At 37.9% G+C, this 27,110-nt stretch overlaps 2 protein-coding genes across 7 annotated transcripts in view; one reads left to right on the top strand and one right to left on the bottom strand.

Moving 5' to 3' along the window:
- Positions 1-27,110, top strand: part of dock1 (dedicator of cytokinesis 1) — a 308,112-nt gene that overhangs the window by 170,777 nt on the left and 110,225 nt on the right. For all 5 annotated transcript variants that reach the window (XM_047376374.1, XM_047376376.1, XM_047376375.1 and 2 more), the window contains 2 exons: positions 20,558-20,659; positions 24,470-24,564. In XM_047376374.1, coding sequence (XP_047232330.1) covers positions 20,558-20,659; positions 24,470-24,564 — 197 coding nt within the window. The remainder of the gene's footprint in view (positions 1-20,557; positions 20,660-24,469; positions 24,565-27,110) is intronic.
- The window catches only part of LOC124874823 (inhibitory synaptic factor 2A), a 62,262-nt gene that overhangs the window by 34,257 nt on the left and 895 nt on the right, over positions 1-27,110 (bottom strand). Inside the window, exon 1 of one of the 2 annotated variants that reach the window (XM_047376378.1) lies at positions 4,858-5,742. The exons of the other annotated variant lie outside the window; for it this stretch is intronic. The gene's annotated coding sequence lies outside the window, so the exon portion shown is untranslated. Of the gene's footprint in view, positions 1-4,857; positions 5,743-27,110 lie in introns of those variants that run through there. 2 annotated transcript variants of the gene reach the window in all.

The raw sequence follows: 27,110 nt of genomic DNA, 5'->3' as shown, positions 1-27,110 counted from the left end.
TTTTAAATGTTACATGCCAGATCCAGGGTAATAAAAATATGAATTTATGTTCAATTTCTGCATTGGCACTCATTAGTTTACAACCATATGTATATGTTATGTTTAAACTTTGTTTTTGTGGCTTGTTTGCACTATTTTATTAGTTACTGCAGAGCTTATTCATCCTATACCTTATTGTATAGACTTTATACCCTTCAAGAGCCTCTTAATAATCCTTCTTATCTTGGGTTGGGTGTTGTGCGTATCTTTAGAATATTTTCCCCTCCACTACTATGTAAGACACTAGAAATTACAGTCAGAAAAAGAGAACTTGGTAGTCTGTATTTACGGGCTCTTCTTATCCTTGGACTGTAGCCTGCGGACACTGTAGCCTTATTATTTTTTACTCACCTGGTCCCTGCTGAATAGTGCTTGTTTTTTTTGATACGTCCCTACTCCTGGTTGCTAGTCAGCGTATGTGTCCTGCTGGTGCCCAGGTGGGTTCTTGAGAGTTTGATTAATTCTCAGGAAGCCCGTCCATACATCAGCCAACATAGCGTCTGCTGTAGAGTGAAAGCAGACCTGAGGAAAGGATGTATTCTGCAGTGGGTGCCTGCTCTAATCAGAATGCATCTGATGGCTCTACCTTTTTGCAGCTCTTCATCTTTCAACACAACAATCTATCCTTTGTGTATTTTTGTGCCTTTTTTTGTTCTCATCTTCCTCTCTGTTGCCTTCTCCGTTTTTGCTTGTCCCTCTCTTTACTTTGCCTTTAAGTTTCACCCATTGTTCAAAGCTGATAGGTAACTGAAGAACTCCCCTGCTGCTTTCACATAGTCATCTCTTGCAAACAAAAAAAAAAACAGCAGAAAAGGAAAAGAGATGGAAAGACTAGAACAAACAGGTGCAGGAAGAAAGAAGTTGTCACCATGCTTGAGTGGTGCAGAGGCGTATGTGAGTAAAATAGAAAGAGACTGATTTAAAAAAGGGAGATGATGCCATCGATTAGGATCTGAGCTCAACGATACTGAAAGATGGTTGTAATACTGCCCAAACTCATCCTGTCATGTAAAAAATTTTTATTTTGGTTCACCTTAACTGAATCTTATGGTTATTTTTGTTATATAAGTAAAGAAATATGCTTAAAAGATGATTATGCGAGAATGCTTCTTTGCACATTAACCTAAATAAAGAGTAAACTAAATAGTTAAGCCGTTAGCACAGATGGTGCACAGAAAAATGTTAAAATCAAATTGAAATTCCTAAAAAATATGCCAAGGCTTTTACATTCAGGGCATTCAGATGAAGATAGTGTTGTGTTTTTTGTGGCTGTACCAAAAGTTTGGTTGTTTTATGTAACTTTTTTCTTAGGCCAACCTTGATAATCTGCTTATCTTCAGGAACATCGTGTACTCACACATAGTATCTTTACAGTTTTATCCAGTTTTTCCACATAAAATGAACAGGGTGCATTTGGGGCATTGCTGACCCGATTTGACAGCTAATGAGGTAAATTAATTATGAGTATAGATCCTTTAAAGGGTGACATTGGTGTCCGTTTGATTGCATTTAAATACTTGCAAAAATGTAATGGTAACCATGCCTTTAATTTGATTGAATTTTTTCTAGATGGCCTTATAGATCAAAACAAATGCATTTGCTTAACAAATAACCTGTGAGCTCCAAGCTTATTGACTTTGACCTCTGTTCTTCATTTGCTGGAATCAATAATTTGTGTTACAAAATAGCCTTAGAGCTTTTATGAAAATCTCCACCTTCTAGAAAACATGCAGCTGCTAAGAAAATTTGAAAAGCATTTTCTTTCTTTATCACTGAGTAGACATATTGTTTGATACTTAGGCTTGGTAGTTCATGTATTTATTTTTTATTTATGGTTATAAGTTCTCTGGTTTCCTCACCCTCTTTCCTTTTTCGTAATTTCCTCTTGCCATCTTTCTTTCCTTATAATTTTTGTGGCCTGTCCAATTTAGCAGTAAACAGATGAGCTCTAACTCAATAAAATCAGCTGTTGCAAAAATATCTCATTCTTCCCTTTTTGCCCAGCAAATTTTCTCCCCACATTGCAAGGCAACCAGACCCACAATGCTGTTGGCCTACGCTGACATTTATGGTAAAACAATTCTTTGACCTGTTAAAGACTTTCAGATTTCCCGTATGAGGTATGAAAATATTTTAAGTTGCATTTTAAATTTAGGTGTTTATTTTACAGTAAACCCAATTATGCTAAAACTTCATATGAGGAGGCATTGTGAAGCTTGGTTTATACTGTAAGAAGGCATTGAGATTAGGTAACGTTGGTTTAAAAGCACTGGATTTGCCGCCTAGATTTAAATTACATTAAATGAAATTAACAAATAATATTAAGTTGTAAAGTATGTTATAGAATAGAATTCAGGAAACCATTAAGTTAAGTTGTTTTTGGTATTTTGTGTAGGTCTTATATTTCAATAACCATCCTTAAAATTCTTATTTTTAACTGAAACTTGCATAAATGTTTGCTCATTAAAAAAAATAAATTGTATAAAATACACTAATTCTGTCATCTACCTCTGGGCTATTTGTAGCTCTAGCTGACTGGGCCCCTACCACAAAGCAGTGTGAAACACATGCTTTACACGCTCACGCATACGCGAGCTCACGCTGACACTAAACGCACGGGTGAGATCAGGCGTGAAGAAGTACAACGTCAGTCAGACAAAACCACACAAACATACTCTTCCTCCGCAGCAACACATATGCACATTTCACCTTAGCTGCGTGGCGCTCCCTGAGAAAAAGAAATCTGACTCTTAATTAATAATCCTATTAGCACATGAAAGGCAACATCTGGCTTGTTCCAGAAGCAGTCATTCTTTCATAGGGCAGTAATTTGTTTTCTGGATGAATGAGTATCTGTCCCGGTGAGGAAGAGGCCACAGGAGGTGAAGCTGCAATTCAACCTTCTTTGCAGGCTGATTTTAAAAGCACTTTTTACTGATTTGTGAAAACGGATTTGCCCCCTTGCAGATTTCTTTTGATTTTTGTTTTGTTTTGTCAGACTTTAATGTTTCAAATCATCAAGCAAATTTTTTATATCCAGCAAAGATAATTAAAGTTTATACATAAAGGAATGATGTGTCTATTAAAGGAAAAAAATCTATTCAAACCAGCCTTTGTCAAATAGCCCTTTGTAGGAAAAAAAGTACACGCACTCTAATCTAACAGCTTGTTGTTCAACCCTTGGTTGGCAATAACTGCATAACCAAGAAGGAATTTTAACACACATGTTTTGCAGAATTGTTGTAATTTAGCCCATTGGAGGTTTGTCATACATGAAAAAGCTGTTTAGGGTTATACCGCACCACCTTAAGTCCAGACTGACTGTTCCATAAACTGTTCCTCTAAAACCGTTATTTGGTTCTTTTTCAGTCATTCAGAGCTGAACATACTGATGTGATAAGTATTCTTCTGCAAAACCCAGCAGTGTTTGAGCTTAAGATCACAGCCACAGACCATCACACTACCACCATCACGTTTCATTGTCTGTATAATGTTCTTTTTCTGGGATTCTGTTAATGTTACACCCCATGGAGTGGAAGATACACCTTCCAAAAAGTTCCACTTTTGGCCAGTCTCATTCTTATCTTGAATCATGAACACCGACTGGAACTGAGGCAAGTGGGACCTCCTTGATGAGTTGTTGATGCACTCTTGGAGTAATTTTGGGAGCTAATCACTCCTGGGATGGTGAAAAAATGTTCCCTGTTTTCTTCTCTCACTATAGTTTGCTGGAGTCACAAAGCTTTAGAAATGGCTTCATAACCTTTTCCAGACTGATGGATGTCACATCTGTTCTTGAATTTCTTTAGACTGGGGCATGATTTGCTGCTTTTTGAGGTTCGTCAACCTACTTCTTGTTGTCAGACAGGTTCCATTTCTTAATGCTACAGGTCTGGTAATAATCAGGCCTGGGTGTGGCTTTTGGAAACTGAACCGATAGAAAGATATTTTCCTGGTCAGTTTCTCAGACAAAAATACTGGCGTGCATGTCTTTTTCCCTTCCATCTTTTCTCTCAGGATTGTTGAAAGTGAACTACAACAGAGGGGGAGCAGCTAACAGAGCAATTGCAATGATGAGAGTCGTGGTTGAAAGAGAGAGAGAGCGATGGATAGGAGGAGAGTTGAGAGGATGACTGTGACTAGTGCTGGTTTTGTTGGGTGGCAACTGAAGGACAAGGGGATACATGAGGGTTTTCTCTTCATCATTCCTCGCCACACGTCTGCAAACCCCACCTATTTCTGTTCTATAAGATGCCTATAAGATGCCTAGATTAGCTTTTAGGCGAATCTCACATTACCTTTTCGTTCCTTGCATAAAACTGTGACCTTAATTTGTCAGATAAACACTTAGTTTTTCAATATTTTTAGATATCGTTTTGGTTTGTGCAGCTGCAACATTGAGAGGAAATGCAGCATCATGCAAGCCCTGTTTTATCTGTTTAGCTGATTCAGTCAAGTTAAATATGGATCAAATTGTACCTTGATGCAATAAAACTGACCTCAAATATTTTTCAACTCAATTTCTCTAAAGTAAATAAATCCTCTTCAACTGCTTTGTAAAATTTACCCCAAATTAAAATATGAGATGTAATCATTCTCTCCTGCTAAATATATTAGATTTTTCTTCAGATGAGTTTGAGAGGAAGTCTTCTGTAAAGATATTCCTCGCTACCTATCCAAGACTTAGTCCATCTGAGCATCTAGATTTCCTGTATTTCCCCATCATCCAGAGGTTGTTTGAGCAGACTTTCCTTTCTCACATTTGCAGACTGAGTGATGAAACACCAGAGATGATGAGAGCAAAGAGGAGTAACTCACCTCAGACTGTGAGATGCTGACGTAAAAGATGCGATAGCCCAGATCCCCTCTTGCACCCATGCATGCCCGTTTCCCTCAGTGGATTATAGGCGAGCTGGAAGAGGAGGCTTCTCCATGGCAGAAGTTGAGAGGACGCGAAGGCATGCAGAACAGCAGCGGCAGCTGTTGGGAGTAGTTGTCGCACATCCGCGTCCTCTGATCCTGTGGTGTCCGGACTGAGTCAACACTCCTCTCCCCCTCTCTCCTTTCCCCCTTGCACAGTGTCGATTGCTTTCAGTCACTCATGCCTGAATGCCTGCACGCTCACTCACACACACACACACACACACACACACACACACACACACACACACTCACACATAGAGGTGCGCACACTGTAGCTGAACTCCGGACACCTCAGTGACGGAGCCCACGCACGCAAAATATCCCCATTATGCCGCCGCAGTTGTGCTCTCTAGCTTTCTCCTCGTTTTTCTGTTTCTGTGCGTCTGAGTGTGCATGAAGGTGGGTGAGACACATACAGAGAGAGAGAGAGAAAGAAAGAGAGCGAGGGGGAGAGATTAACTGAAAGGGGGAGGGAGTATGGGAATCAGAGTTGAAGGGAGGAGGCAAGGTTTCAATGGACAGCTCCAAGGCTTGGCTACATCTGGCAGCTTCATAAAGTTCTCATTTATCATGTTCACTGAAGTTCTTCATCGTTTTCAAGTTAAGTTTCTTTATCTTCTACAAAAACTGACGTTGTACTCTCTATCCTGGCATCTCTCCTGCACAGGCGACAGCAGATGTGTTCCTGACATGCCGGTTTGCGTGCACACCTGTGTCTTTAATTCCATTGTGTTGCCTGACATCTCCATAGAGCCGTGCTTGTCAGGTGTTATCAGTCTTAACAGTTTTCTTTACAAGACCATTCAGCTTCTGTCGGCTCAGTTTTTCCAAGTTTTCTGAGCACTTCTTCTTTTGTGTGGGAAGACCATTCCATCTGCTTGTCCCTCGCTCTCCGGAGCTTGTTTGCCTGATCTCCTCTCAGCTATTTATCCATCTGTCATAGGCGAGGCAATAGTTAACGCCTGTTTGTGCACAAAGAAATCTGTTTTTCTTTCCAAACCTAATTAGATTTGTGGTGTGCCATAGATGAAATGGATAAATAAATGAGGTCCTACACAGGAAATGTCTGGAATTTGATTAAATAAATGTCTTGGTGCAGAAAAGTATGGAAAAGGAAATTAGAGTGCTGGAAATATTTGTATTTCCAAATTTTATTCCCTATCCTCTGGTTCAAAACATTGGATCCATTCATCTATCACTCCATCCAATTGTCCTTGCATTCATTCGTCATTCTTCAGTCCAATGATCAGTCCCTTTATACATCAACATATATCCATTTTTTCATTAATTTGTCCATTCATTCTTTTGTCTCTCCATCTATATATTCCTCCCCTTCTTCATTTATCTGTTCATCCATCTATCCATACACCCTTCTATCTGTTCATCCATCCATTTGTTCCCTATCTGTCCATTCATATATTCATCCGTTTATCCATTTGGCTGCCCATCATTTTGTCCGTCCGTCCGCCCGTTTGTCCATTCATCCATCCATCCATCCATTGGTCCGTCTGTTTGTCCGTCCATCAGTCTAGCCACATATTTATCAGTTTGTTCATTCGGGCAATGATCCTTTCGTTCTTTCATCCATCCGTTCTTTCAATCGATCCATTCATTTGTTAGTCTTGTCTATGTGTCTGTCTATCCATCCCTCCCTCTTTCCATATGTCCATCTGTCCATTCATTCTCTTATCTTCATGTCCGGTTTGCGGAGGTTCCATATTTTTTCTCTTTTTTTTTCACGGTACCTTTCGCAGCATTTCCTGTATACTATATGGAGAAGCTGGTTGCCTATATGTGCCAAGGCAGCTTTGCTGTACAAAAACGATATATGGAGAGGGTGTCTTAATTTTTTGATTGACTGTATTAAATCTTTGTTGCATCTGATAACAAAACAGTAGGATTGCATTAATAAAATATAACTTTAAACCTATTGGATTATATGTATGGGTGTGTGAGTGTGAAGGTGTGTATGTGCCTCTGAATGTGTGTGTATAGTGTGTGTGTGTGTGTGTGGAGTAGGTGTGTACTAGTTTGTCACCTGGAATTTTCAAGATGTTACAATAGCCTTTTTTTCCATTGCAGGGATTTCCTGCCTTTACCAGGGGTTTTGAAAGCCCTCCACGTGTTTTGACACAATTTTACCCGAGTAATTCAATTTCCTGATAACACATTCCTGGATAAAGGGTTCTGGACTGGTTGAGGACTTTCACATTACCCCAAAATTTTGAGGGGTGGTGTTATGTGCTGAGCAGTGATCATTGTAGTGTTCTGACTTCCACTCACTTGCCATATTTAAGATGTGCATGGTGGTGTTGTTTTCTGCTTCATACGAGATCCATATTTAAGCTTGCAATTTGTGATCGAAAACAGACCAAAGAAAGAAGACATACGGTAGGTGGATGGTCGATGAGGTCCCGGCTCTTTTAAGCGTTTTTGCTGATGAAGACATTCAGCAGGCTTTGCTTGCTGGACCTTTGGTTTCTTATTACCGTCACCCGCTGGACTGGAGGGGTAGCGCAGTTTTCTTCACAACTATACGTCATTAGGCTGATTTAAATACATTTTCCGTAGCCTTTCAGAGCAGTGGAAGCAGAAAGCACACAAAATTACATGAGGTTTATTTTCCCCTGATAAAAAGAAATCCCAGGACCTTCGGTGGAATAGGGACTAATGGTGAAAAGAATAGAAACCTTGCAGCACTCAGCACCCAAGAGCAGCAGGGGCATATTGCGTCAACAGCAACCCACTGTGCTATGCTACTTGATGAGACAACCCCAGGAAGGCCCCCACCATGGCCCAGCTCAGTCCCCGTAGCCAGCCCGGAACATCACTGTGAACCATAGGCCAATAGCCAGGAATCTGTCTCGACACGACCTAAGCCCCCACATAAACACCACCACATCAGGTCAAGGATCCCTTTTGGTCCTTCCCCCTGTATTCCTGCCAGAGAGCCCAAGGTTTTCACTGCACCAACTTTCCTCGTTGAGCCAGTACAGGTGATGGAGCAGGTACAAAAGATGCATGCATTTGTAAAGCCAGACCACTGTAGAAATATCTGCCATATTTTTATAGTGAACTTATTATGTTTCAGAAAGCAGATATGAAAGAGTTCAGAACTTTGAAAATAAGCATTTAAAGGTTTGTATTTGGAAATGAAAAATGTATGTGAACCCTAAAACAAAAGAAGGAAAGGGGTTAAATTATTCCCCCTCAATTAAATCTTGATCATGTAAGATTGGATCCGTGCAAAACCAACTGACTGTCTTTAGAGACAGAACTGTCCTTCTGTGTCAGGGAAAACCCAGCTCTCCTGGAAGCCTCAGGTCTCATGGTAATGAGCTGCAGCTCTACAGACAGCAGCTGCTGCAAAGCGTGTATGCATCTGTATGTGTGAACAACTTCGTAACATTTTATTTAACAGCAGAGCAGAGAGCTTCACAGCTCTGCTTCAGCAAAGATTTGGAAGATCTTTCACCTCTCCGAACCTGTGAAGTCATTGTGTGTATTATTAGTTACAGGAACAGAACTAAAACAGAGAAACTATCTCTAAATGTTGTATCTTAAATGCATTCTGGACAGCCATAATCCACAACTCTTGGTCATTTTTGCCTGGTCAAATCTTGAACTCCTTCTGTTTTCTTTCTTTTTTATAATTCTTTTAGTTGGTTTACTCTTTATCATCATCTCTAATCAAATCATTTGTTGCCTTCTTTATTCAGTCTTTTGTAATTAGGTCTTTTATTGCTTTTGTTTATAATTACTATTTTAATTGTTTGTCAAAAATAATTATAAGAACAACATTTTATGAAAGTAGACTATGGGAGGAAACAGTTTTCAAGGTCAGAAATTCCCTATCTGGGGGCCACCGAGGAGAAAAAAAATACATTCCAGATTTAATTCAGTGAAAATTGAAAACACTTGTTCCAAATATTTAGTGCTAGTGAAACAAAAAAACTGACATTTTATCTAACATGATATCCTTATTCTTCAAAAAGGTCTTAAAAGTCATAAATCACAAAATTCACAGAAACTCTGTTTTGATTTTTATACATGAACTTTAGCAAAATATAGTAAAAGCATCTGCTAAATTGCGCCAAATATTATCTTTGTTTAGGCTTATTTAGTAACACATATACAGTATAAAACAATCGGGCATTAACCGATGAAATATTCAGGCAATCTATTTAGATTACTAATTTGCCGTCAGACATCTTAATCATAGCTTCCGAATTGTAATATTAAAACCCGCGTTGCTTCAATAAGCAAAGAGGTGGTGCTTGTTTTGTTTTTACATCATCATGGCAAGAGTTGGCTAAGGGTAGCGCTGTGTTCCAGTGCATTTCATCCTTTACTTTTCAGATCATAACGGTTGTCCTTGACCAATCTTTAAGCAAGTGCAACACTTAAAAGAGCTTTCAAGTTTAAAAAGAGAAATGTTACTGAATTATTGCTACAAAAATAAATTATTGAATAAACAGTGCCCTAGCAGCACGAGACAGCTGAATCAGACTGGCTGCTTATTTTAGAGTGACAATAACACTTCTAGCTCAAAGCTTTGTTACTGAGCCACCAACCAGCAAGAGGCTGCAGTTTTAGCATGGGGAGAAAGCTGAAAAACATCAGTAATAATGGGCATCATCTCAGCAGCTGGGTATTGTGCTAGATGTAACCTCACTTAATGTCACTTTTTTATTTCTATAAATGGCGTTCTTTGGTAAATATCCTTCACTTTAAATCTGCTCCTCCTGGAGAATGAAGGTGTTCTTTATTGTTAAGCACTGCCTAATTTACTATTTATCTCTATTTAAAGAGGTTTCCACTTTGCATTTATGACAGATAAGCGTCATAAATTATTGCACAGTAGGGCTGAAACAATTAGTCGGATTAACCGTGATTGATCGATTATTGAAATAATCGTCAACTAATTGAGTAATCAAATTATCTTTAACTGGAGTATACAGCTGAAAGAACAACCCACTAAGAGCAATAATTAGGCCAAAATTGTACAAGAAATATATAGATTTTGCATTTAAGATGAAAAATCTTCTTTCTCTGTAAATATAATTTATCCAGAACTCTAGCTTTAGCTTTGCCTGGTTCAAATTCTGTAAAAAATCTCTTATTACCTTTTGCTATCCAATTATTAATTGATTAATAAAAAAAATTGTCGACAGATTTATCGATTAGCAAAATAATAATTTGTTGCAGGCTTATGTCTTCTGGTATAACACTCAAGTCCTCATTTAATTGCCTTCTTTCTAAGAGCTCATACTGCTTTCACACTTATTAGCACAATAGTAAGAGAAACGTCGGTTGTTACTAGCAATTCTTTTACTGTGAATATTTCCATTATTAGTTGAAGCTGGTTCATTACCAGTCTGTCACATCAGCTGTTTTGAGTGTTTTCAGCAACACAGAATGCATGAAGAAGTTGATTGTCATTACTGTGTTGAGTTGGATTCCTTGAAGGAGAAGAAAGCTGTCAGTTGAAGTTTGCTTGGTATCGCAGCAGTAATAACAGAGAAAAGGAAGAGTTTTTTTTTTTTTGGTGTGTGCGTTTGAGAGAGTGAGTGAGTTAGTGTGTGTGTGTGAACGTAGAGGATGATATGATTTGTCCGCTGTGCAGCAGCACTGCCCCAGCAGGACTCTGTCACTGACGAGAAGCTGAAAATGTGTCCGCCAGATACGTCCCTTTCTGCTTCAGTCTTAAAGGTCCTTTCATCAAAATACTTCAAAAGAGGAATATTAAGAGTGTAAGAAAATATCTTATGGAAAGTTTTTGGTGTAGCTTTACAAAACATAGTGTCTTGCAAAAATATCTATACCCCTTGATAGTTTTCACATTTTGTCACCACAGTGTTTTGCATATTTAACTGTGAATTTGTGTGATAAACTAGCACAAATTAACATAATTATAAAGTTGAAGAGAAATAAGATGTGTTGTTTTAACAAAAAAAAATCTGATTAGTGTGGCATGGAACCACATTTTGCTAAATGAACAGCTCCAAGTCTTTCGGGGTATGTTAGTCTTGGATACCATAAATGTGGCCTTCAGCATCTCAAACAGGTTTTCTTCCAGGATTGCCCGTATTTAGCTCAATCCATCTTACCATCAGCTCTGATCAGCTCCTCTTTGAATAGCATCCCTATATTATGATGCCGCCACCATCATGTTTCACTGATACGATGGTATGTTCAGGATCTTAGTTTTCCACTTCACACAGTAGTTTTCACGTAGGCCAAAAAGTTCAGTTTTGGTCTAAATTGACCAAATCACCTTCTTTAATATTTGTCAAACTTTAAATATGACTTCTTTTAAAAATGTTTCCCCTAATCCATAAAGCCCACATTTATGGTGTACTTGACTAATAGTTATCTTATCAACAAAATTTTCACCTGAGCTGTGGATCTCTGCAGGTCCTCTAGGGGCCTCTTGGCTCCTTCTCAGATTAACAGACTCCTTTCCCAGCCAGTTAGTTTAGGTGGATGGCTATATCTTTAAAGATTTGCAGCTGTGGTCTTTCTCAGATGATGCACTGAAGAGTACTCAGCAAGATCTTTATAACGCTAACACACAATCAATGTAAGACTTAAGATTTTGGACAGAAAACTCAGAATCAAGCTCATTTTACATTGTTCTATTACAAGGAAGCTTTCTTGACCATGTTATTTCAATTTGAACAAGTGATTTTATTAATTTTATAAATTTGGGCTGATATCGATATCCAATATTAGTATTGCTGTTATGGCCGATAACCAATATTTATCAGTATTATATATATATATATATATTTGCCTATCCTTTGGGCACCTTGAAAAAATACCACACCACTGACATTGGTTTCTGCTACTTTGGAAACACATACACAAATGGAAACAAGATGGGAATAAACACCGGTTATTTATATTGGCCCAGTTTCTTTTATCCAACTGATTCCAAGTTAAAAAGTGGCCGATATATTGTGCATTGCAAAAAGGTTTATTTATGATTATTTATTTATTATTAGTATTTTTTGTGGTACTTATAGTATTTTTCTGGGACCACTTGGGCTTCTTCTGAGTACTCCGATGGCCCTGACAGTTCGCCACTGATATATACTGGCATTACATGACATACAAGCGTAATTTATAAACAACTTTGTCAGTGTATTTTTATTAAAGGGTACTAAAGCGAAGGGGACTGAACACTTACACATGCTGGACAGTTCAGATTTTGATTTGTAAAGAAATATTGTGATAACCATCCATCATTTTCCTTCCACTTTAAAGTAATCCACTACTTTTTGTGTGTGTCTCCCACATAATCCCATTGAAATACTCCTTATTTCAGAAACAGAACTTTTTGTTCTTAACTGTGACATACCTTCAACTGTACACAAATGCACTAAAATTGGGTTTTCAACTGATTAAAATAATATTTATATTTTAAACCAAGAACCGGCACTCTTGCTTTAAGAAAGTTGAAACTTATTCAAAATTTTATCCTTCTGGTTGCAAGACTAAAACAAAGAAATATATATAAAAATGTTTCTCTAAGAATAAGTAGTATATTACATGCTTACAAATAGTGCGGTCAAAGAATAGGGAGGGATGGATAAACAGCAGCACTTGAGCACTTCTCACTTTGGCTTGTAAAGTAGAGGCAGAGCTGACATGTACAATACACTGCACTTGGCCACTTGTGCATGATTCAGCAAACCCACTTGGCTCCAAAATGAGGTCAACAGGAAGGCAGGGAGGGTCGTCCTTCCATTGAATCGAGTAGGGAACTTGTCAGAGGCCAGGTGAAACTTTGCACATGCTTTTTAGCAGTAGTTATCTTAACCCATTCTCATTTCCAAATAGACTATTTGATTTAAATCAATTCCTGACATCTTGCATCATCTATGGGGAAGCTTGAATAGGCATTTTATGTCTTCATACATAAATTGATCATGTATCTTTAACAAAACATTCATCTATTGAAAAGTCAACATTTACTACTAAGCAAAGGACACTTTTCCTTTATAGCAAAGCTGTATGTTCAGCATCAAGAGAGCATCTTTGACTATAGGGAGAAAGTAAGTTACTGACCAATGTCCCATCAGGGTGGCAGATTGGGTTGATACACTGGAGCATGGTAGATCACAAAATGTGCCCGAATGTTTTCTACAAATTAAATGAACCATTTTATTACAAAAAGAAAAATATCCACATCAAGTGTTTTACCTCCGTACCAATCCAGCATTAATTAATAAGTGGAAATTTGGTCTGGGTTGGTTTTTATTTAAGGGATCTATTGAATTGTGTGCCTGTCTATTAAATTGGCTGCAGCAATTCAGTCTATTGTTGTGTTGAAAGCTTTCAATTTTGCTTTGCCCAGTCAGTCAGACTGTCATTCCAAAATGTCACACTAGGTTTTATTAACAGATAAAACCTGGTGTCAAGATATTCAAATAATGATTTCATTAATTAATAGAAAACAGATTTACATGTCAACAATACATACTGAAGTGTATTTAGACTCGTTTTGTGAACAGGTGAGTTTGATTTCAGCAAAATGTCTGCAGCCAAAAGTTTTATCTATGGGAGAGTTCCAAGGCCAAAATCCCCGTTGACCAAAAAGTACACAAACTATCGACTCACACTCAAAAACGTTTTAATGATCTTCTAAACCTTTGGGAACAATCTAGTGGACTGACGAGACAGATATGGAACTTGTTGGAAAGTGCTTTCTGTTAAATCTGGCATAAAACCTACACTGCATTTCTTAGAACATCGTACCAACAGTTAAACATGATGGTCATACTGTGATGGACTGAGGCTTCTTTTATTGCTTCAGCACCTGTGTCTCCTAAGGTTTCTTCTTTTTTTTTATGACATTCCAGTGCACATTTCATGTATTTGCATAAGAAAAGCCTCCATCTGCACTTTGCACATGTGAAGGATTCTGTCTGTACACATAATTTCCTTTGTAATCAGCCTATTAAGTCGGGTTGAGAGTAATGATAGAACAAATAAGTAAGTAATTTTGACAGCTGTTGGTCATCAAACCCTCTTTCTCTTTATTCTCTCTGCTCCTTTGCTGGTATTCCCCTCTCCAGAGATGTGTGGAGGATTAGGACACAGCTCACCATAGACTGGCATGCCATTTCCTCACTGGCTTAATTAAAGGCCTAAAACAATGATCTGCTATTGCAATAGCACCTCCCAAGCTGGAGCAAACATAATTTTTTTCCCTTCTCCTCTCTGGTATGGAAGTGAGATGAATTATAAGGCAGACGCAAGCTTGATAGCGGCTTTTGATGCATCTGGCTTTGCCCTCTAATCACAGATTTTTCATTTCTACTGAAACTCTGTTTCATTTGCCCTCGAGCATAAGATTGATATCGAGTCTAGGTTTGGGAAATCTACAGCTCCTAGATCCAGTGATTGATATTGGGAGCAAAACTTCCTTTGTTGTTTATCTACAGAAAGGAAAGATCTTTTGCATCTTCATCATAGTGATATGTTAATGGATTTTGTGACCTTTGAGTCTGAGATAAACAGTGTTTATTTTTCTTCTGCTTATCTTGTATATCACTCAAATATGACTATTTATTACCAAGAAACTATTTAAGTTATATTACTGAACTAAAGGAAATTAGCATAAACATTTGACTGCATGTGAGTATTACAATATCTCTTACAAGAAAGGCTTTAATGTTTTCTAGTCAGGTTTTACTCACACTATTCCACTTTCGATGACACACCCTAACAGTGATTCAGCTGAAACTTCTGTTTTTGTACAGTTTGCCATAAGATACTGAAAGAAACACTAGAAAGGTGGGATAGATCAGAATCAGAATATCCTTAATTGTCAGTGTCACAAGTACAACTAAATCAAGGAAAAAAAGCTATCTGGTCAGTGCATGAGGAATAAATAATGTATGTAGAGTAGAAAAATAGAAGCAGTTGTTTAAAATATCAAATAATAACATACACTCACCTGCCACTTTATTAGGTACACCTGTCCAACTGCGCGTTAAAGGAAATTTCTAATCAGCCAATCACATGGCAGCAATTCAATGCATTTAGGCACGTAGACATGGTCAAGATGATCTGCTGCAGTTCAAACCGAGCATCAGAATGGGGTAGAAAAGTGATTTAAGTGACTTTGAATCTACTGGGATTTTCACGCACTACCATCTCTAGGGTTTACAGTGAATAGTGTGAGAAAGAGAAAATATCCAGTGATATGCAGTTCTGTGGGCGAAAATGCCTTGTTGATGCCAGAGGTCAGAGGGGAATGGCCAGACTGGTTCGAACTGGTAGAAAAGCAACAGTAACTCAAATAGCCACTCGTTACAACCAAGGCATGCAGAAGAGCATCTCTAAACGCACATGTCGAACCTTGAGGCAGATGGGCTACAACAGCAGAAGACCACACTGTGGATATATTTCTTGGCACAGGTTGGACCTCTTAGTACCAACTGAGCATTGTTTAAATGTAAAGGAAATATACCAGAGTCCTGTTTCTGGCGATGTCCATCCCTTTATGGTAACAGCAAGATTTAAAACCATATTACAAAGCTCAGATATTCACAAACTGGTTTATTGAGCATGACAATGACCTCACATTACTCCAACGGCCTGCAATGGTGTCGAACAGATAAACCAAAAACATTATAAAATAAAATCTTTAGGCATTGCTGGGAAATTACATCGAAACTAGAAAGATGCTGGTCAATAATGTGAGCTAACTCTGCACTGGCTCAATCCAAAAACAGCTGGTGAGTCATTGGGTCAAACAGGATGTGCAAAAGTTTCTTTAGTTCTGTCCTCTCGCATATCTTCATAAATGCATCAAAGAGGTAATTGATGGACGCTCTGGAAATAGCACGGAGGATCTCCAAATCTTTTTTACCTCCTCAAGACAGTTTAATTTGACCTACCTTCCATCCTTTAACTCCCCCATATAAAATGAAAGAGTCGTCATGGTAACACTGCTGGTGTCATTCCAGTGAGAAGACTGGAGTGATGAGCTATGAAAGCTCTGGCTGGCCTCAGAGAGCTTTTGGTTTACTCCAAACACAGCTTGTCACTTTAATAGACCCACACAGAAGGTGAAATCAGTGCAAAGACTATTACGTTGCTAAACTGGGCAACCGTGAACTGGGCTGGAGACCTAAATGTTTCCGTTTGCAGACAGGTATCGGATCTCTGTTTCTTGCATTATCCCTAAAACAGCTGCTGTGACATCTGTTTCTTTTTTATATTTAGGCCTGAAATGTTATGATTTAAACAAAAGTCTAAATCCACATTTTGTAAAGAGATGTTTTCTATTACCACCTGTGAACCTCAGCTAGCTATCACTTGTATTTAGTCTATCAGCTGATCTTAGTGCCTTGAGATCACTCATACCACTTGACTGTTGCGGAATCTTTTTTTCATGCTGCAACACAAATTTCAATGAAGTTTGTCGAGATTTATGGGATAGAAGCAAAACAATACGTGCTTTTAAAAAAACTTTGCAAATCAAAATCTAAAAAATGGCATGCAGAATTATTTTGCCCCTTATATTTTGATACCTATGAAGAAACATATATGAGTCACTAATATGGCATTAAGAAAGTATTTTTGAATTAAATTGAAATGAATTAGCAGCATGATAACTGGAATATAATTTCCGACCAGTCATTGCACCCAAGCAATCTTTTGTGATTTTTATATTTCACACACAATAACGATTCAATACATTGTGCATCTCTTCTGGTATATTAACACTGCCCACCACCCATGGCGACATTCTTTCAAAGTTGAGGGTGTTGTGGAATTTTCTTATCAAAGTGGGTAGAAGTTGACTCATAACAAGAGAAAATCCGGACTTTGTCTTTATAAGTTTTATTCAAAGGCATTCAGCGTTTGAATGACTCTGTCACCAAGCAAGTCAGTTGAACAGAGCCCCGATCAACATTTACACACAGTATTTATACCAGAACAAGACAGTGTTATCTCAACTGCAAAGAGTCCATGTTCTATGACCCCAACCCTTCTTGAGTTCAACAGTGACAAGCTTATCTAGGAACAGACCTAACTGCCCTAACTGACATTGTCCTAAAGATGGGTCTGAACCATCAAACTTCTGATAATGACTTTACAGCTTCTTCCTCTAACACAGATATTCTGAGGAGTAAAAAAGGTTATACACTGTGAAATGCTTACTGCAAGAATTTCCATCACAAGGGGAAGATAGATGTAGCTAAATACAGGCAGTTTTCAGGAATAAATTCACCTGTGTACAGCTGCAGGTATATCATTTCTTTTTTGGTGCTCTTGTTTAAAAACTGGGTGTCAGCTTAAGGGGCTTACAGTACCATATGCTGCCTCTGAGCCTTTTGGCAAGTCCCACTCTAAAGCTTACAGCATTTAAAGTTTGCAGAGGATTTTATTAAGGATTTTATTCACAGCTGAATAGATACAGGGAATGAACAAATGTTGGGTAGCCTTGAGCTGATCTGGCCTGTGTTTTTCTGCATGGTGGAGGGAGATGCTGCAGAAGGCACCAAGCTCGTGACTTCTGAAGATCATTGCCTTCTTTGAAGCCCTCTGCTTCTTTTATTAATAAAGTGACTGCCAAGCCTGTGAATACACTGTTCTTGCTGAAAAATGTTGCCACCTTTGGTAATGTAGGGCTGTCTGTGTGTATGGAAATAAATAAGTTAAACTTCTGTTCTTCAGTGTGGAAGAAAAAAAAAACTTTTCAAATTCCTATTTTATATGCCTACTTAAACAGTTTTTGTACTACTTTCAATGTTTTACTTAGCTTTCAATACTAAAGAGCTGAGGCTAACTGAGGTGTACATGCCTTCACTGATGAAAGAGCCTCTTTTTCGCAGGAAAACATTTCTGTATTAATTTCACATGACTCGCACACATTTCTGTGATGCATTACAGAAACAGAAGTGAAGTGGTCCTTTGCATTATGTGGAATCTCTGGGACTCAGGTCTGCTGCAGTTACAGCTAACTATTCTCCAGCAGAACCAAATGCCTCATTAATATTAGGTAGCATTAAGAAACCAAAATGCATCACTTCCATGATAAATTACCTGTAAATCCTCACCTTTATCACGGCATTCCTTCTCCGGATTAACCCCATTCGTAGGTTTGGTGAGGAATGAATTTAATGATGACATAGGGTGCTTTTCTACCAGGGTGGTTCAGTGAACTCTGCTCACTTAGGAGAGGAATGTATAACATTTCACATGTTTGGTTTATCCAAATTAGGCCATTATGTATGAGCAGATACACATTTATATCAGTCACACCTCTGCTGCAACACTTCTGTAATGTATTAGCTCCATAAACCCTAAACTTTACTGTCATTCTTTTGTGTATTAGACAAAAACTTAGAAAGCTAACATTGCATCTTGTTGCTAATATGGGCTCATTTCCCTCTGGTGAGAATTTGTTGGTAATAGAAAAGTAAAAACAAACTTCCTAAATGAGTTGGATATTGTCAAAAGTTAATTTTTCTTTTTAAATCTGCACATCTACCTAAGTTGCTTATATTAAAACAGTTGTTTCTGCTGATTTTTATGGGACTATTATGTATTAAATGTGAATTATACAATCATTCTCACCTGCTTGCTCACCTTCCATTTAACTTCTGTAAATGTTTTTCAGGTTATCTGTAACTTTATCCACTGAAGTTGGTGTTTTTTTTACATTTTAACCTTCTAAATGTCAATTAGCTTCAACGGCTTTAAACACAGTATACAGCAAGTTTAATTATGGCGATTTTTAATGGGTTTTAAGTCAAGCACTAAAATCCCTGATTTCAAGACAAACTATGTTAAATACGCTTTTTTCATCACTCAAGTAGCAGGTCGTAAATACCATGTACGTCTTGGTTTTAATTCCCTAAAGCAACTGTAATGGGTCAGTTTAGGATAATTTTTTATCAGGACTTCGTAAGCTGACTTCAATATCTACGGTAGTTGAAAATTCCTCCTCATATGGCTGTTAACTACACTAAATCATTGGCTTTATAATTCTTGTTAAAGCGTAACGATGCCTATATTCCTTAGCCACAACTACACAATATGGGATAAATGCATTTGGCCAACGTACAAATTTAAGTCCTAAGCAATGCTAATTTAGGACCTTTGGGCTCATTTAGGACCTTCTAATGCCTAAAACTGAGCTCAGTAATATGAGATTTTTAAAATATTTTTTAAGACCCTGTGAAAATCCTGTAAAATCTAAAGTGACACAAAGAACTTTGTATTGTTATTTCTATTTTAATTTTTTCAAAAACATAAGAATTTTCCATCATCACATCCTTAAGATTTAAAGTCTTTAGAGTGAAATGCCACAGAAAGTCTGATAATCAGACTTTTCTTCCTTTTGTTTGGAGCGTAGTGCATCGCTGCCCCTTCCCCACCTGTTGCTCCCCTAACCAGCTGACTTCCTTCTTAAAGCAACATGCTGCACTTTTCCCTTGCTTACAAAACCAAAGATATTTATGTTTATCTAACCCCCATTTCCCCGCACAGTCCTTCTGGTCAACTCTGTCAACACACACCACATAACATAAGAATTACTTCCTCTTTTACTTCAAAATAAAAGTCTCAAACATAGATGCACAGTATCAAGCGTTATTCCACTTACCTTCATATCTAGGGGTCATAATAATCGCTTAGGCATATTTTATCTGACCACGTCGGGCCAACACAGCAAATAGGGAGCACTTCTAGCCACATTATTAACCAAAGATTTCGTGGCACAAAACCGTGACTTACTGTAACATTTTTCTTTGTTTTGTTTTGTTTTTATATCTTCATCTGTGTCTTCATAACTAACTTTGCTTTTTGTAATAATGTGTTTATGGATGTTTCAGTTTGTAACAATCTAGAAAAAAGGCTTATAAACTTTGAAGAGCTGCTTTTTAACTGTAAACAAGAGCACCCACATCTTGTTATTCAGAAATATCACCGGCACACACTTAACTTTTTGTTTATAAGAGATTCCAATTACTCCCACATCTTTTGTTACTTATTAGCAAATAACACCTCTTTACCAATTTTGGTTTTCTTCTTTTGTTTCGCTCTTGTTTTTCTCTTGGTGGCTAATTATCTTGATTCTCTGCATAAATCTCTTGAGTAATTACCCATGAATGTAATTTTCCTGCTGTGTCTCATCATAAAACAGCAACCACTTCATCTTGTTACGTTAATGGTCAGGAAGGGCTCCTCAGCTGTAAAGCAGTGGCAACAGACAGGCAGCATCAACTCGTTTTCTACCGGCCAGCCACACATTGGCTTTTCTCTTATCTCCTCATTGGCTGCAAATTTACAGCCAGTACTGTAAACTGCAGTGCTGTTGGGAACTCAAAGGCATTGCAATCAGTGAAGACAAAGAGCGGGGGAGTGGAGGGCAGCAGGTTAATGAGATCACCCACTAGGTGAGGTTGCCCACCTCGTCAAACTGGGAGAGGCCGAGTCTGTTCAGGAGTCAGGTCCAATCAGCTGAGCTTGTCGGAAGCCATCAAAATCACAGCCACAGAGTCATTCTGCACCGGTTCTTTGATTTAAACTTGATTGTTTATTGAATGCACTTCCTTCTCATTTCCAGGGGAGCTTTGTGGCCTGCATGACTGCCATCCTGAGACAGATGAATGACTATCATTATTCTCATCTGATCAGCACTTTTGGCAAGATAAGAAGTGACGTAGTGGTGAGTACATCTTGTATATAACTCTGCACCTTTGCATAAGATATCTTAGTCTACATTTGGACATAAATGAGAATATTACATAAGACTAATAAAAAACTATTTTTATTTTAAAATTGGTATGTATTACTTGAAAGTTGAGTGGTAGGATAAAATGCATTCGTGTTTTGTAAAATTCTAATAATTCCTGAAAGGGTTTTTTTTCCCACCAAAGCTGTTACCTTGATGAACCAGGGCTGGTGCTGTTGCAAGTTCTTAACTGGTTCTATAAAAGAACTGTTTGCTGTTTTGAAATAACAGCCAGCTCTGTGCCATAGCATTTCCTCACTAAAATAATTTCATCCTGTAAATGTTTGATCATCTATGTCATATTCTGAATTTAAAAATACGGGTTAACCACAAAAATAACATTATTTGTATCCCTGAATACAGGTGTACTAATATAACTAGCTTATTTTATTAATTCAGAGGTTATCTGGTTTCTGATTGGTACAATTGGACTGGTACAATTGGACTGGTACTGAATGTAAGAAAATCTTTAAAAACTGGGTGAAGATGAGAGACACTGAGCCTGTGTTATTTGGGAGTTGATCACATGTTTTAATAATATTGAAGCTCAATGATTTTTACAGTTTTTACCATAATTTAGGCAATTCAAAAGCAAAACTAATTCTAGAGTTTTAAATATCATTTTGTTTGGATTGGTTGTTAGTCTCTGGCCTTCAAATCTTGATGAGTACAGTTATTTGCTCTGGTCAGGGTCAAAATTAGAGCAAGGAAAAAATCAGTCTATCAGTGGGAGAGCTTGTGGCAGTGTAAACAAAAACAACTGGTGCCAAGTAATCGCTTGCACCAGTTTAGCACTTCAACTGGTTTGGTGGAAAACACTGACTGTGAAAACATGTCACTGGAGCTCAAGCAGCTTGGATACATCTCTGGTATTTCTCCACATTTTGGGCCCTTGCCTTCCAAATGAAATGTGAAATTTACATATATCTGTAAAAACAGCATAGCTCCTCAGCTTTTTCTTCTTGGCTCCCAGCAGCAGTCCATGTCTTCTCCCTGCACTCTAGAATGGGCTTTGCTTTACAATCCTCTCAAGGCATCAGTTAGCTCTGATGCTCTTGCAGCTCTTTCCACTACATGTTTTCCTTTCACTTTACTTCCCACAGATATGTTTGGATGGATCAGTTTGTGAGGAGACAGCTTTTGTAATCATAACTTTGTGTTAACTACTGTCTCCTGGACAACTATCAAGTCAGCAGTTGTCTCCATGATTGAGTAGGCCACAGCATGGGCATAACATGACATTTTCTTATAAATATTCAAATTTTCTGTGAAACTTCGTTTGTGTAATCATTAACTGTAAACTATAATCAGAGTAATTAACAGACTTAAAATTATTCAAACACATAACTGTGTGTGTAATGAATCTATATATTATGAGTTTCACTTTTTAAGTTGAACTACTGCAGAAAATTGACTTTCTGACAACTTTCCTTTTTATTGAGATGCACCTAAATATGCTTGTCCTCCATGTAAAGGTATGAAATTGAATTTCCTAAAGACCTTGCCTTTGGGGTTCTACATGAACAGCAGCATCTGAGAAAAATGGATCACGTGTTGCACCCAGCATGTAGTGGGAGAGCAGGGATAAATCTTAGTGATTTTGGATTTTAGCTCTGAATAATCCTGCCCTTAGAGCAGTATTTCTCCAGTATCAGCTTCCAGATTAGCATTTGATTTCTCCTCGCCAACAAATAATGAAATCTGGCTGTCTGTGAATTGGGAAGGTTAACATAGAGCAACAAACAGGTATCAGATTTGCTTTTCAGGTACAACTTTGGATTATTTCATTAAACTCATGTTTGCTGGCATCCTGTTAGTTATCATATGTTACAAGTACATCTGAAAAAAATTAGAAGATCATGAAAAAGTTGAATATTTGCTATCATTCATCTCAGTGTAACTCATATATAATATAGATTCATTAGACATAGAGTGAAATATTTCAAGCTTTTATTTCTTGTGATTTTGATGATTATGGTTTACAGATTATGAAAACCCAAATTCAGTGTCTCAGAAAATTACAATATTACACCAATTTTATAAAAATATTTTTATTGTATATATGTTGTGTAATGGCCACCTTATGGCATACACAATAATAGGGAAGACTGCTGAACACAGTCATTGACACCCTCCACAAGCAGGGTAGGCCATGAAAGTCGTTACCAAAAAAAACTGGTCGTTCACATAATGCTGTATCCAACCATATTCACGGAAAATAGAGTGGAAGGAAAACGTTTGGTAGGAAAAGGTGTACCAGCAACAGGGGTTACCATAACCTTGAGAGTATTGTCAAGCAAAATCCATTTAAGAATTTTGGGGAGCTTCACAAGGAGTGGACACATATCAAGCCACTACTGAATCAGTGACGACGTCAGGAGCGTCTTACCTGGGCTAAGGAGTAAAAGAAACTGGACTGTTGCTTATTGGTCTAAAATCCTCTTTTCATGTGAAAATAATGCTTGGATTTCATTTGGAAATCAAGGTCACAGAGTCTAGAGGAAAATGGAGCAACCCAGAATCCATGTTGCTTGAAGTCCACTGTGAAGTTTCCACAGTCAGTGATGATTTGGGGAGCCATGACATCTGCTATTGTTTGCCCACTGTTTTCTGAATGTCCACAATCAACGCATTGACCGGGAATTTTTACAGCTCTTCATGCTTCCTTCTGCTGAACAGCTGTATGGAGATGCTGATTTTATTTTCCAGCAGGACTTGGCACCTGCACGCAATGCCAAAGGTTCCATGACCATTAACAATGACCATTTTCAAGTGGTTATATTGTTGTATAATCTTTCTATACAGGCATTGGTTATGCCTGCTTGTACTACTTTAATCATTGAAAAACATCCAACCTAATCTTTAGTCAGTTCTATACGTTCAACTTTTTTCAGGTTTTAGAACACAATAAAAGCTAAATAAATTGAGAAAGATTCTTTGTTTACAACTTATTGAGGTAAAACAAATTCCTAAATCTTTATATATTTTTCCTGATTGAAGTGTACCAAAATCTTACTGATCTATGACTATAGAAACCAAATGCATACCAAAGAGTGATTTCTGTGTACCCCTACACACCTACAAATCACACATGGACAACAATGAAATAATAAATGCACATTTGTCCTTCCACTTAACTTTCCATCTGGTACCTAAAAATCATTAATCAATTTAGTAACTTTGCAACATACATTAAATTAGGCTATTATAAATGGAGGAACTGAAGAAAACAAGGTCAGGGATCAACCTAAAATCAAGAGTAATTGAAAATAAAAATAAAATGTCCCCTTTTCAGGCATTGGTACAGAAAGCACTTGGGTTCTCTGCTATGGCTTGATTCTATATGGCTCAATGTAATTTAATCTACAAACTCTCACACTGGGTACGTCTTCAAAAAAATCCCAAAATGTTCTTTGTGATGTGCGAATAAAATAAGATTGACTGTGGAATAAAACAAGAGGTGCATGGGACCACTTTCACTTTTTCACATTTAGTCATGTTACAACCACAAACTTAACGCAAAAAAATTAAACAGCTTCAGAATCTATCAAAATGTGGAAAAGTTCACTGGGTTACACAAAGATATAAGAATCATTACAATTTAGTTAGAAAATATGTCTTCATAAAATAGAAAGTTATTTAGGACTGTCTGCCACAAACTTCCACCACTTTATTTTACAATGCTCTTCACTTTGAGGTCGGAAGAATAACTGTTTTCATTTGACAAGTTTCTCTCTCACACAGGATTTCCTAATGGAAACATTTATCATGTTTAAAAATCTCATTGGGAAAAACGTCTACCCCTCAGACTGGATCATAATGAACATGATGCAAAACAAGTAAGTGAAATTTTGTTGGACCAACACACACTCACACAAAAACACGAAACGTAAAAGTCATGCTGCTTGAAAACGTCCGTCTCTGTTGTTGCTAAGGAACCGCAGTCAGGAGCGAGTGAGAACAATTTTTTTCCCAAATGTTTTTCTCTCTATGCAAATATCGACACAAAGCCTCAGCTGTGTAGCAATCAGATGAGCAGTCAGCGCAGCCTCAAATGAACGCATGAATTATAAATGCTTTGGAGTTTGCTGTCTGCTAATCTCCAAATTAAGTCTCAGCATTTCTTTACTTTCACGCTTGTTGTGCCACTGAACCTTTCTGTTTTATTAATTTTGCCTTGCCTGATTACATTTTCTTTTTTCTTTTTTTTTTTGGAAATAAAGAAAAAGGGATGTGATGTGTTCTTTTCTTAAGGTCTGAGTCAGGAGCTATTCATTGTGTACTTGTCACTTGAAGTTAGAGCAAAGAATGTATTTTAAAGGCTTTCCTTTTCATAAGTGACTTGTGCAGTAACAGAATCCGTTGTGATGCGCTGTTATGTGGTGACACAGCAGAAATTGTCTGTGAAAACCACAAGTCAATATGTTGTTCTCTACAGGCATTCAAGTTTGTGTATTTATGTGATCTACAAGAAAATGCCAAATAGGATAAAGGCTCATCTGCTATTTAAGCTTTTTACTTTTCATTTATTATCTTTTGTCTCACAAAAAAAAAACTTTAAAAACATCTCAAGACATACTGTGTTTTTTAATACTCTCTTCATTCTGCATCCCTGTTGTTGCTGTTGTCTAGATATCTTTTAAGGATTTTAGCCATGTGTCTTTCAAATGAGGTCTTTTTAGCATCTCTGAATGGAAAAGCACCTGTGGAGTTCATCATGGATGGATGGATGGATGGATGGATGGATGGATGGATGGATGGATGGATGGATGGATGGATATGGGTGGATGGATGATTGCAGATCTTCATTTACAGTAGAACTACACAAGATCCCACTCAAAACTTTAATGTTTCCTCAAGCTGCTAGTTTCAAGTTCAGGCTAGACAGGAGGGATATAAAGTTTTTTTTATATAATTTATTGCACATACAGAAACAAACGCACATTCCTTGATGTGAGAAATTAGACTTTGCACAGTTTTCTCAGATGGATTTTAAACAACTTTATTACGGTTGAAGCAAATAGAACTAGACATGTAAATCTGCACAAGTTGAGTTGCTTTTTTGTTGTATTTTTTTCCCTCGGTATGGAAAAACAAGCTGTCAAAGTCTGAATCTCCCAGTACACGAACCTGTCTGTATACAACCGGTATTTGCTTTGTGAGAAATTAGTAAAACCTGCTTATAAGCCCTACTCACATTCATCTTCAGAATGCTGTTGGCTGCTTAACAATCTCAGTGTCTCCTGTTTAATTGAGGTCGAACATTTATATGTTTTAAACGATTTAGTGGCACACTCAGTCAGAAAGCACAGAACGGCAAAATCCGAATAAATGTTGAATTTGTTTGTGCGGGTGCAGAAACCGGCTATTTACAGCAGGTGCTGTGCTTATTACAGTGGCCTCTATTTCACTCTGAACAGTTTTCAGCCACTGCCTATTCCTGCCAAAAGCATCATTGCCAGCTAGGGCATTTGACTAGAGATTGCATTGCTTCTCACTTTAGGTTATGTTGCTTTTATTTGTCCAGTTGATTGCTGCAAGCTGTATTCCTTTCTAAGGAAGACAGTATTTGCCTTTGGTGTCCCAATGCAAAAGACATTGATGTGTTGCTGTCAGGACACGCCCTTTTCCCTGCCAATGACAGTGCTATCTGTAGTAGGTGAATAAGAGGGTCCTTATTGACCTTTCCTTAACCTCACACTTATCATTTTAACATGGCTCAGCTTGCATTTACCAGTTAAACAAGCTCATTTAACTCCTGAGCCAATGTGATCCTGTGATTCAGCCAGATTGATGAGTGCCACTGAGGTACCAGCAGGTTTTTCTAAGCTGCTCCTTTATACCGTAGAGCATTAAGATTTTTTTTTTTACTGGAGCCGGTTGAAATACTTCAAATGCTGGCTTCATGACAAATTAGCAAACCTCCTCCATTTGTTGCCATCCTCAAGAGAGTGATTGGATCTGTTCCTGCCTCCTCACAGGGCAAGGTGACACAAGGCTTCATTCCATGACAGAGGAATTAATGTTTGGCAAAACAAATAATAAAAAAAAACCTTTAGCAAACACTAAAGTTGGACTAAGGTCACAGTAGCAAATGCAGTCTTGATGGGCTTTGATTTTATCTCGTCAAGGTAGGACTGCTGGTTTGTTCTGAAATAGGATTAGACATGGCCAACTTGTGTATGTGGACCCCGTATAGATTCTCAAGCTGGAGGGTACTAAGTGAGGCCTGGGCTCACACTTTCCTTCCATCCGTGTCTGACTTATTACAACCTATATAGGCATAACCAACTGGGTCCCCTTGATAGGTCTAAACTAGGCTGCTTCAAGTGGCTATGACCCCTGGTAGACCACTATTGTGAAGTTACTGGCTTGTGAAGCTGCT

Source organism: Girardinichthys multiradiatus, chromosome 10 (assembly GCF_021462225.1).
Source record: "Girardinichthys multiradiatus isolate DD_20200921_A chromosome 10, DD_fGirMul_XY1, whole genome shotgun sequence".
NCBI lineage: Eukaryota > Metazoa > Chordata > Actinopteri > Cyprinodontiformes > Goodeidae > Girardinichthys > Girardinichthys multiradiatus.
Note: the sequence above shows the minus strand (reverse complement) of the source record. Positions and strands in the feature narration are given on the sequence as shown.